The following is a 13,086-nucleotide window of genomic DNA, read 5'->3' as shown; positions in this document are numbered from 1 at the left end:
AATGTTGAAGAAGCTGATGCTGATCATCCTTTCCTATTTTTGACAGAAGAACTTAACTGTTTGCGAGAGTTTGATCCTAGTCCCATCCAAGAAGATCTCTCAGCGGAATGTTGCATTAGTTTAGTTTACGTTGTAGTAACCACCGGTTCACTTGTTACTGATGCTGAAATCATTACTCAGATTTTAGACCCTAATTTTGAAAACGACGATAATGAAGTTGCCATGCCCATCTGTTATTCAATTAGAAAATGCTTTTAAAACAATTCAAAATGTTTCACTATGCAGCAAAATACGGAAATTAAATACAATCCTAGTACTAAAACTTGAAGATTTAATGAAAATGAAAAAGATGGATTATTATCAGATAACAGATTTTTTCAAAAGTTGTAGTTTTTGTTCGAGATACCGAAAGTTGACTGTATAAAAAATACAGATAAGTTCAATAACCAAATATTTTATAAAACAAAATACATTAGTTATGTGCGAAGCAGTCGCAAAAACTAGCATAAGGACCAATTGGCATAAATGCGAAGTAACATAAGTGCGCCGAACAAAATTACAAATAATGACTTAAATGCAAACTGGTATTTCGCTAATTCGCACTTATGCCAATGTTTGAAAATTCTTTTGGTTATTACATTTTGCACTTATGCTCGTACTTATGACAGCACTTATACCAGTTTTTGCATCTGTTTTGCTCTTATGCCAGTTCGCGCTAATGTCATTTTGCACTAATGCCACTCGCATATACCAAAAATGGCGCTCATTCAGTCGTCCCTATTTGAGTAATGTATTTTATAAAAAAATGTTTGTTATATTTTATAACTTACTTTTAGCATATATATTCATCTTTTTTGAATTACTTACTTAATTTGTATATTCTTAGGTTGTGTTATCAAGGCAAATATTTATGTTATGATGGAATATTTTGTGCACATCAATGTTACTTTTTAAATAAATTCATTTACTTAAAACAAGGGGAAAAAAATAGTTAGTTTTGCATTTTAATTTTATTTTAAGGGTCAAAATGTTGGACGAGTTGTTAAGAAGGAGAGAGAAAAAAAGAGAGTGAGGGGGGGGGGAGGAGGGGATTTATAAATTGCCTAAAAATTATTGACGTAGTTAATGGACAGCTCCTTAGTGGTATAGAGAAGTTTTTAAAACGCAAGAACATCTTTAGTTTGACAAATAATTCATTTATATATTTACCGAAAAAAGGTGCACAGCAGTATATAAAATCAACCATTGTGTATTTTTTTTTAATTTAAGTAAACCTATATTCTTTGATTTTTTTGCTGATGTCAAAATATATTTAAAACATCTTTAATATAATTTTTTCAGTATCAAAATGTTCATTGATTTCTACTACAGGCTGAAAACTTAGGGCCGACGACACGGTTTTTGAAGTGGGTGGGGCACAACCCTCAATTTTGAAAAATTGTTCTATATTTCTAGAAATTTCTAAAAAAAAAGTTCCTTTAGATAAAAAGTGGAGGAGCCCCCAGACCCCCTGGTGTCTTCAGCCCTGAGTTGACATTTTCTAAGAGTTTGGTTTAAGTTTGAGTTAAGTTTGGGTAGCTGTCTTCTAATGACTCTTTTTACGATCGCGTCCGGAAAAAAAATGTGTGTCGCCTATAACTGTTATAGGCGAAGAAGAGTTGGTTCTGCGTGGAACTGAAAGTTGAGTGTTTTTAATGTATTGCCAACATAAATTCATTTTTGGAAATTTCGGACTTGTTTCCCTATGGTTCTGGGGATCGATATAATGGACAAAATTATTTTGACCTTTTTTTTTTTACTAAAACCCTTTATATGTCTAAAGAATCACTTTATATTAAGATATACTTACTTTTATTATAAATTTTAGTTAAATAGTTGCCAATACTAAAAATTATTTAACAAACTTTATAAAACTTTAAAAACACGGATTTAAATTTTTTTAATTTCAATTCATATGACTCCTTAAAATCGTGGAACTGAATAACAAACTCTTCTGATGGAACAAACTTAAAATAAAAATTGATGCAACAAACTTTAAAAATAAAAATGCGCGGAATACTTCGGAAAAAATTAAAATTTATCACTAGATTTGAAACTCTATTATCGGTATTATTATTAAATAGATTTGAAATATATAAATAAATATATAGAAATATATAAAAAATATAAACAAATATATAGATTTCAAGCTCTATTATTATTGAAATTATTACATATTCATGAAGTTTTGAATAAGTCCGTAGATTATTTATCATCTCTATATATAATAATGTATTATTTTTATTTTTAATCTATTGACCGAAGATTCTGGGTGAATGATATTACAACGTTTTTATTATTATAAAGTCTACTGAGTTCTAAAGGTACTATACAAATAATCAACAGGCACTCTTTATTCGTCACTATTTTCATTTTAACTTACCAGTTAGTAAACGCTATATCCTGTAGCACCATCAAAACCAGCCTTGCATCTAAACGTCAATTTAGTTAATTCTTTAGCACTGTGATTAGCACAGGAGTTTGTATATCACATAGTTTTTTAAGAGTGTGTTTTAGAAGATCTTTTAGTGGTATTTGTACTGACTAGCCATCTATTTGAATGTTCTTGGGATAGAATTTAGCATTTGTTGATCTTATACCATTATATAAAGGATATGCGGCAGCCGTTTTTTTTCAGCAATATTTCTTAGAAGCTGGTATGTTGATTTTGATGTATCACCATTAATAGTTAATGATAAAGTTTCATTAGGTGAATATATCTAAGTAGGTTTAAAGGGGGTTTATATTTCAAATTTCAGAAATTTTTGTGCCAGTTTTGTACTTAAACTCACTGCTTAGTTTCAATTTTATTGCATGAAGTAATTAATGGCTAAATAAAATATTACTAACATTGTTAGGCTTATTCTTTTTGTTCTGTTACAAGCTTTTTCGAAAGAGCAACACGGTTTCTCAACTTCATTAACTGATGATGTAGCATTTAATGAACTGTAGGTGTATTGAAAATCTTGAGCTAGCCAGTTTTCATTACTTCCCTCAAAATGAGTATTATCATTGTTTGCAGCTATTAACTTTTTACATTATAGTTTTATAAAGTTTTTCACTCAGAATCCTCTAGTTTAATATCTGCAGAAACTAGAACAGTTAATTTCAATGAAAAGAATGGTACATCATTAGAAACTAGTTTATGTTGTTGTATAAGTCCGTAAAGGTCACCAATCTTTATTTTATTACTAAACAAAAAAATAAAAAAATGTTTATTAGATAGTGCAATTTGTTTTGAATTAAATAACAAACAAATTAACATGTAGTTTGTTAACTAGAAATAAAAGTTGATTTTAAGCAAATAACATAAGTTACAAGTCATTATTTTAAAATGTTAAAGAAACCCAAAAGGGGAAGTTAGGAGCAATGTATATAGTTCAAATTGGTTGTATACATATTAAATTTACCAGTTAAAGTATTTAGTATAGGTTCTCGTAGGTTTCTTAAATTATGTGAAACTTTTTGTACAAAATAAAAGTAATAAATGTTAAAAATTTACCTCGTTCTTTTAAAGCTAGATTATAAGTATATTATAAAGACTGATCTTTACTTTATGTTTTTTTTCAAAAAGCTTTACTGTTAATAATTTTCAAGATGTAAACAAATCCTGTATGAATATAAAATTTTAAAAGTTACTGTTTACTATAGCTATGTATAAAAAAAAAAATTCACGTTTTTTTAAAGAAAATTTTTTTTCATTAACATGAAACCGCAAATAATTTTTGTGGTTTTGAAAGATACTGTTATACTCAAAACAATTTTCAAAACTTTAAATGAGTCTATTATAAATATGTTTTATTATTTGGTTTTGAATATAATAAATATTTAATTTTTAGGTTTTGTCCACCACCTGGCCCACTGAGGAACATTTGGGAATGGAAAGCTTATTAAAACGAACATCTTCTTTGCTTATCAACTTCATTTTCAGTTACAGCGCGCGCATTCAAAATTTAATTTAATTTTATTTGCATGTTGAATATTTTTATGTTTTTAGCCGTAAAGTTTAAACTTTTTTGATAATTAACAACTGAAATTTGTTTGTTTTTTTCAAATAGTAGCATTTTGCTTTACATTAAAAAAACGTTTTCGGAAAAAAATCAAAGACTCTTATATCACCTTTATATATACAAGTTTTTTAAATAAATGTGTATGTCAAGTACATAAAACAATTTTATTTTTTAATAGCTTTGGACTGCTAAAATGAGTAATAATAGATATGTTAGAAGATGCAAGCAAAAGGCTTTGCAGAACTGTAATAAGTTTTATAAAAAGTCTGATGTTAGTTCACTTTCTTGGAAGGTTGCACAAGACTGTGTAGTATGTTTGGATGTAGTAGTTTGCCGTGGTGTTCTAAGTGTTTGTGATCATTGGTTTTGCTTTGAATGTATATTTGAGTGGGCAAAGGTATTTAAAATCAAATTTGAAATCAAAATTTTATTTAAAATATTTATAAATTTTTTTTAGTATATTTTTTTTTGTTATATTAAAAAGAGCTGTTATTGCATTAAAAGTTTATTCAGTCTAAGCAATTTATTTTTATCAATTTAAAACTATTTTATTTTATTTTAAAGAACACAAACACATGCCCTCTTTGCAAACTAAGGTTTCGATGCATTACAAAGGTAATCTTGTGTTTTTCAATTTTATTATAAATACAGTTTTCATAAAATTAGTTTTATAGCAGTTTAATTTACACAGATAAATAATGTTTGTTTTAAATTAGGTTTGATTTATAATTAGATAAATAATGTGGGTTTTAACTTATGTTTGATTTATATACTAATAAATAGAGATAAAATCACTTTTGGTAAGAGTGGTTTTACATTAATTTTAAACATTATTTTGCTGTTTTTAGATTTCTTATTCAATTTTAGTTTTCATATTTTTAAATTTATGTTCTATTGATTATTGATAATAATAATTGTAATAGTAATAATTATTATTACTATTAAATTTGTAGTTGCAGAATTATTTGCGAGTAATTCCACATCAAATCATCCAGTCCATGGAACCAAGTGTCTTCTTTTTGTGTTATATTCTGAAACATTATTTCTAATTATAAAAAAATATTGTATGCAAAATTTCAGCTAGAAATGTTAAGCGGTTGACAAGGTACTGCAATTTTAATATTGACCTGGTTTCCCAAAATGAATCGGTTCATAACATTCTGACAAAATGTTTTCCTTAAAAAAATAAGAAATAAAAATTGCAAAAATATGAAAATAAACATATATGTTTTTTTGATGCTGAATTCAATGAATGTACTTAAAATGCAGAAATATTAAAGGAATATGCTTAAAAGTTAATAAAACAACTAGTTTCTATAAACCACTTTGGGGCCCAATATCTCAAAACATCCCCGTCAAGTTTTTTTTTTTTTTTTTGCTGTTAATATTTTCAGCAGCTTAAAATCTTATTAGGCACAAAAAATCTAACTGGAAAAACAACTGAAACATATAGAACTTTAATTTTAAAGATATATCACTTTTTCAAGAAATTCAAAAAATATTTGTAAATAAAATAAAAATGAGTCAATTGTAATTTAAAAAGTTATTTGAATATACAAAATTTAAAGGTATTAAAGAAGTAATTTATTTTGTTTGTAATAGTTCACAATATTGTTGCCATTTTACTTGTACTTCTATTTCAGCATTTTCAAACACATAGTTTCTACCAGAATTAGAACAAGCTTGTGAAATAGATAGTTTTTTTTTCAATATGCTGGTGTTGAAAATAAAACAGTAGTCGTCTCTTTCAGGCCAGTTAAAATGGATTGATGGACTTTTTGGGTGGAGAAACTTAACTTTAGCATCAACTTCTTCTAAGTTAGTTTCAGTTACAATGCTGATCCACCACTTATAATCATAGACTACAGCTGCATAAACTCCTAAAGTGACAGTATCAGGTTGAAGTATATCTTGTTGCTTTTTAAGATTGTGGATTATTGTATAATTAGTGTCTTTACTACACCTCTTTGCCCCAACCCTGTTATCTCCAAGATGTATAAATTGATGAAAGCTATGAGTACAAGGTAAAGTTGTTACACCAGTGTACCTTTCTTTTTGTTCTTCATGTTGCAATTGAAAGTCCAATCCTCCTATGCAAATGAAGTTAACAACCTTAATTTTCTCAATACAAAATTTATACATGTCTTCTGACGTGAGAATTTGGTGTCTGTATGGTTGTTTTAAACTTTCTTGGGCTGTTAACCTTTTTACAGTACTGCCAATCCCATCATACGGTGACTTTCCTTGAAATGTGGCAAAGAAGTTTCATTCAACTTTAAGGGCAAATTTGCTCTCTATTTGGCATAGATTGTAAAAGCTTTTACAATTTTTATACTGTCCTGCGCAAACATCAGTGAATAAATATAATTTGGACAGATGTAAAATTTTGTTTTTAATCTTGGTAGGATTAGTTGGAATATTTTGTACACATAAGTTACATCATGTGTAATGTTGTCTGATATAAAACAGTAAGATATATGTTTCAGTACACCTTTATCGTCTTTATAGAATATCACTAATGGATGTAAAGAACACTGTTGAGTGTTCCAATGATAGCTTTGTATTTCATCTTGGACTACAAAAGCATAATGTTCAGCAAAGTTGCCAATAATGATAATGTTTGATTGATCCATATTTTGTTTTAGTTGGTTAAGTTACTGTGATTGAGAATGAGCAATAAAAGAATGAGCTTGTAGCTTTTCAAAGCAAGATACTAATAATTCAACAAACGTTGGAACATCTGCTAGTAAACTCAATCAGTAGTTTGCCATTGATTGTAGTGTCTCAAAATTATCTTCGTATTCTCCTAAAATCTCATACAAATATTTGGTGAGGGGTTCTTTACCAGGACAATTATCACACTGTGCAATCATGCATTCTTTGTTGTCTATTGAACAAACAGTTTTCAAAAATCCTTATACTTAAGTCCAATATTTATAGCATCCACTAGCAATATAACATTTTGGTGATGAGAACAAACATAAACAGAATGTGTACTACTTGCACCTGGCAAAATGCACCACTTTGGTCTAAGTGAAGCAAATTTTGAGTAGCTTATTTGTATTTCTGTATTGTTTTCTTTGTATAATACATATAGTTCTTTTAAATTACACAAAAGCAGTTCTTTTTGTTTATGGACATTCTTTTGAATGTTAATATGATCTTTTTTTTGAGGCATAGTTCTACATAAATCACTTGAGTATTAATACAATTTAACAGAGTCTTTTATTTCTTTGCGTAAGACTTTACCTTTATACAATGGAGGGATAACTAATAATTCTTTTATTAAAAATATGTCTAGCCATCTTTGTTTGGTATTCTGTAACTGCAAAGTTATTTTGTACTTCTAATATGGACCAACTTAGGGTTGCCAGTGTTAGAAGTTGAACAATAGTCCTTTTGTCAGAACATTTTTTCTTTTATCAAGCTCATAGTTTCATCAAAGTTTTCAGCCTTCTCTATCATGTTATTTGTTTCATAACACAGTTTTGAAGGAACATTGACTTGACTTTCAGTTTTTCTAGTAACGTTACTTACCATTTTGTTGATGCGCCCAACTTTTTGATTTTATTCTGAGAGTGTATGTTTTGATGACTTTGAATGAGATGGTATTAGAAAATCCTCATCTTGTTCACCCTGAATTTGCTTCTCTTCTTTAAGATTTTCTTTTCTGGCAATCTTTTGCTTGTGAGGTTTGCGAAGTTTCTTCCCAGGAGCAATATTCAAACTCATCATGACTTGTGACTTATTTATTCTAACTACTCTAAGATTTTCTAAAAGTAATTGAATTGTATAAAGCTTTTCTGCACAAAAGTTTAAGACTTTTTTTTATAAATGTGCTCAGATAATTAGTCCTAATAAGCTGCTGATGGTCTGAAAAAAATTATGGTCTGAAACTTAAATAAGAAAGAATTTAGTAAGATAGTCCTGAAAAAATTTATTAAGTCACTCATGCTGTGATATGCTGATGCTGCTGTAGAGGCAAAAAAAAGAAAATTCGCAAAACGGCATCAATTATTTATTATTTGGGTATTTGGTGTTTTTAGCACTATTTGGGTTCACCCAAATATTTGTATACAAATAGTGCAAAAAATTTTAAATTATTTTTCAGCATTTTTAAAAAAAATAACCATCACATTTTTAAAAATCTAATTTGTTATGAACCCTTTATTTCAATTTTCGTGAATTTTATATCATAATTAATTCACTACTACTGAAATTTTTTAAAATTTATCTTTGTTTAATTGTGAATTTAATCAAGTATCTATTGAAATTATACAAAGAAGTACTATAAATATTACTATCAGGTATAAGTCTCATGCTTTTTTAGGTTACGTTGACTAAACTAAAATTTTATTTAGAAAATGACGAGTGAGGTGTGGAAACATTTTGTAAAAATCAGTAAAAATCAGGCAAAATGTCAAGTTGGCAACTGTAATGAAGTTTGTACGATTGTAAATTATTGAACAACGAATTTGATGAATCATTTAAAATTAAAACATGGCATGGATATATCTCTTAAAAGAAAGAATACATTAGAATTAACAGAAGGTCCAAGTAATCAAAAAATTCAACGTCCAATAACAAGTTTTACAGTTCGAGAGTCTAGAGAGTTGTTAATATTAAAATGTGCAGCCAAATATGGATTTTCAATTTATCAAATAATAAATTCGGATGCTACTAAATCATATTTGTCATCACGCCGTCATCAAATGCCTAAATCAAGATCAAGAGTTTGGGAAGACATTAAAAAATACTACGAAGAAGTTTTTAATGAATTTGTGTTAAAAATTTAAGAGTCTAAAGTCATGGGAAAGAAATTTAGTACAATAATTGATGAGTAGACTGATAATACATTCAAGAGATATTTAAATATCAAAGTTCACAACGGCACTGAATCTAAGCAATTAGCATTAACTTCTGTTGGATCAGGTAGTTATGCTGAAAAATTGAAAATGCTGAAAAATTGAAAACAATTGCCAGAAAAAAACTCCAGGACATCAAACTTGACATTTCAGAAGATATTGTCTCAACTATAAATGATGGAGCTTCCGTAATGAAAAAAATATGCCACCTTGATGCCATTTGAAAGTCAACTTTGTTACAATCATGGAATAAATTTAGCTATTGTTGACTGTTTATATCAAAAAGATCATGAAGAGATGGATGAATATAATGATTATGTTGAACTTGATGATGAAGATGAAGATTTTAATGAAAAACTAGATTTTAATGAACAAGAAACTCTTTACCAATGGAAAAATCCTACTTTGATGTTATATCAGTTGTTTGAGGATATGTGAGAAAATTTCAAAAATCTCCGTTGAAAATTTCTTGCTTTAAAGAAAACGCCAAGAAACAACAGGAAAAGAGTTAACTCTATTAATTGACTGCAAGACAAGATGGAATAGTGTACTTCCTATGTTGCAGAGATTTTATGAACTGAAAGAATTTGTAAAATCTACAATAATTGAATTTGAAGGTTCATATGATGACAGCATTGAAACTTAAGTTAAAGACATAATAGATTCCAGTTGAAGAAGTTATTAAAAAATTAAGCTCTAAATGCTGCAATTTGATGGTGGCAGAAGGATCAATTATCTATTTATTCAACACACTCAACGCACAGGAAAGTGATATCGCAAAAAATGCTTGAAAATTTAAAAACTCAAATTGATTCACGAAGAAATGTTGATTTAATATCAACATTGATTTTTCTTCACACTGGTGATTATCCAAAGGAAAATGATTATTTTAAATATTCGTCAAAAGTAACTATTAGAAAAGAAATTAAGGAACTCAATACAAGACTATTTGCAGAATCATTGTTGGAGGAAAATGATGATGAAAATGATTCAAATACAACATCCTAGCTTGATGACACTATCAACCACTTTGTAAACCATCAGAAAACAGTCAAAACTTCGATCGAAAATGAAATTAAGGCGTTTGAAGGAACAAAAGAATGTACAGATAAATTTCAGATAATATACGATGCCTTATTAACTGTGCAAGCAACATCAACAGACGTTGAAAGAGTCTTTTCTGTAGCTGGAAACTTCAAGACTAAACTTCGTAATAGAATGAAAAAAGAAAATTCGAATATGCTTGTATTTTTAAAATATCATTTAAATAAAAGCTAAAATTGAATTGAAATCAATTGATTTTTTTCATACATTTTACTATTTGGTATTTGTACAAATAATTGGGGGGTCATTATTTGGGATATTTGGTATTTGTACAAATATTGAAAACCCAAATATTTGGCATCCCTAGCATCAATGACAGCATTAAACCACTGATCTATCTAATTTATCATGTAATTAAAAAAAAAAAAAATTAAAATTAATCAAAAGATGTAAGATAAATGCAAACTTGACGTATAAAAGTTTTTTTCATCACAAACTGGCGTGACTGTGCAAAATTTTTTATGGTCAACTTTCTGATTAGCGTTTTATAGCTAAGGCAGTGTCTATAGTTTTTAATGATCTAAGGTCTTCTTGGTTCTGCCTTTTGTATAGTGTTATGTACAAATGTTTGTATGTGTAAAAGTCTTTAAAATATGTTGAGTTTGCAGGCGGTAAATGGAACAAGGGTGTATAATATATCTATAAAATGAGAACAATTTTAAATTTTATTTTATCATTTAAAAATCTTTTTGTATATGATTGTATAGTATAATCTTGCTATATTATTAGTTTTTTGCTATAAATACTGCTATAATAGCAACATTGAAAAAATTTCAAAATTTATTACACTAAAGGGAGAACTTAAACCCCCCGAAACAACACTGATGGCAGCGTACTAAACCACTGAGCTATCAATGATATGCGTTCAGGAGAAAAACAAACCTAATTATATATCGATGTGGAATAGATAAATATAGAAATGGTAGGTTTGGTAAAAAGTATAGAAATGGTTGGTGTAGAATAAATTTACAAAGACCCATATTTTTACGGGTTCCATCAGCTAGTAGTTTTATATTTATCAAATAGTACAATCTAATCAAAAACATTTGCATTAAAATCAGCACTCTTTTTTATTTATTTTTTCCTGTTTGCATTAACTGTGTCTTTTAAAAAGCATTGCAGTTTATTATGCAATTTTTTTATTTTATAAAAATGACTTCGTATTTTTTATTTTAGTTACAATGATAATTATACTTTTGAGAGAAAAATTTATAGAGCTGTAAGATGCTCCTGTAAACTGTTTTTCGACTTCCTGGCGAGGCCTGAATATATAAATTAAATGTCATTATTAGCAGTAAGTTGGTGTAGTGTTGTGGACATTAAGTCTACATTTAGTCAATTTAAAAAGTCAATTCCAATAACAAAAAAATGTTGCATTACAAATCAAATCCCCCCTCCTCCTCCCCCCCCATCCCCACACACACACACACCTTCCTCCTCCTGTAACAAATCGTCATGTAACAAACTATAGGGTCATCTACATAATTTGTAGATCATCCTACAACTAATTGAATATTTTGAAGTTGTTGCCTTAAATGCAGTATTAAATTGGTAGAGATTCAAATTTACTCTACACCTCTGGAAATCAACTTCTTTCTGTGTGCAGCCACATTTTAACAGTTAAGTGAGAGAATTTTTTAACAGTGAGAGTTGCAAATAATATTACAAAAAAATGAAATTAATTTAGTTAAAAATATTTGATTGCAAAATAGAGAAATATATATATAAAATTATAAATTTTTAATATTAAATTTTTAAAATAAAGTTATAATTTTATTAGATATTTTATTTTTAATTAGGTATCACAAGTTCCAGGGGGTTCTTCAAAACAAACATTTCGAATAAAAGACAAAAATCAATCTAACATGGCTATTGCTGAAGATGATTATGAGGTAGCATTAGGTTTGGTAAATGAAGAGACTTCGTTTGATGAAGATGATCATGATGCAGATGAAACATTTTATCCATCATCGGGAGAAGCTAGATTAAGGGTATTTCTACATTGACTTAGTTTTTTTAAGTTTTTAATGTGCAGAAATAATTTTTTTTTTTAATAAAAACCGATTTTTAAAACTCATCCTAAGTAGTTCATTTTGATAAAAAAAAATTTTAATTTTTGATTTTACTTAAATTATTACTTCAATTTATAGTAAATACAATATTTTTTGTGCATACATCAACTTAAGGTTTGCCAATACTGATTATTTTCCTGATTTATATTCACTCCCTGCACATTCTCCAGTGCAGAGAGTCATGTTCAAGTGTTCGTGTTGTAAAATGCTATTTACAATGTAAAATGACAAAGTTTAATTCATAAAATGCTATTCCAATAAGTTATACCAAAATTCACAAGATAAAATAGTAAGATAATACAACCTGTCAATTGGTACTTTTAATTAGATTTTGTATTTGTAAAATTGTCAGGTTATACTGGGTTATATGTTACCAGTAGCAAATGATCATTTTATAAATCCAACTTTCTATAAAATTTTTCTTACTTTGAGACCCAACTTTTTATACATTAGGAGAAAAATGTTTTACAACATGGTTGGCACCCACAATGTTTATGGTATTGTTTTATGCTACTTTCTGTTTAAATATATTTTTTTCCTTTTATTGTAACATGGGAAATAAAAATTAGCAACAAAACACACAAACCCACACATATCACATACAACTACTAAAACCAATGTCAATGTAACAACACTTTGTGCATGTTCTCCATACTGTTTAAAAATTTAAAAAATAATAACCATTTTATAAACAAAATATTTAATTAAATTTTACTGCATAAAAAATGACGTTTTGTCATTAGACAAAATGTCATTTTTTTATTAAAGATTTTTTCATTAAAGATTTTTTATAATATAAATATTTTTCAATATGTTTTTTATAAAATGATTTTTTTTTTTAAACTTTTAAATAATTTTGATTCATTTCAGACCCAGGTTGACATATTTTTGAAGAAATCTTTTTTTGATAATATTCAGGACCTATTAAATGTTCAAGAGTCTTAAGGGACCCCTATAAATATTTTTTATTCCAAAAATTTGTATAAAATAATTTAA

General features: G+C 27.9%; 1 protein-coding gene across 1 annotated transcript in view; it reads left to right on the top strand.

The window, feature by feature from the left end:
• The first annotated feature begins 4,206 nt into the window (after window positions 1-4,206).
• Window positions 4,207-13,086, top strand: part of LOC100210907 (uncharacterized) — a 28,880-nt gene continuing 20,000 nt past the window's right edge. Inside the window, exons 1-3 of the mRNA XM_065807609.1 lie at window positions 4,207-4,446; window positions 4,614-4,664; window positions 11,818-12,009. Of these exons, the coding sequence (XP_065663681.1) occupies window positions 4,243-4,446; window positions 4,614-4,664; window positions 11,818-12,009 (447 nt within the window). The 5' untranslated portion in view covers window positions 4,207-4,242. The remainder of the gene's footprint in view (window positions 4,447-4,613; window positions 4,665-11,817; window positions 12,010-13,086) is intronic.

Source organism: Hydra vulgaris, chromosome 10, assembly GCF_038396675.1.
Source record: "Hydra vulgaris chromosome 10, alternate assembly HydraT2T_AEP".
NCBI classification, from domain to species: domain Eukaryota; kingdom Metazoa; phylum Cnidaria; class Hydrozoa; order Anthoathecata; family Hydridae; genus Hydra; species Hydra vulgaris.
Note: the sequence above shows the minus strand (reverse complement) of the source record. Positions and strands in the feature narration are given on the sequence as shown.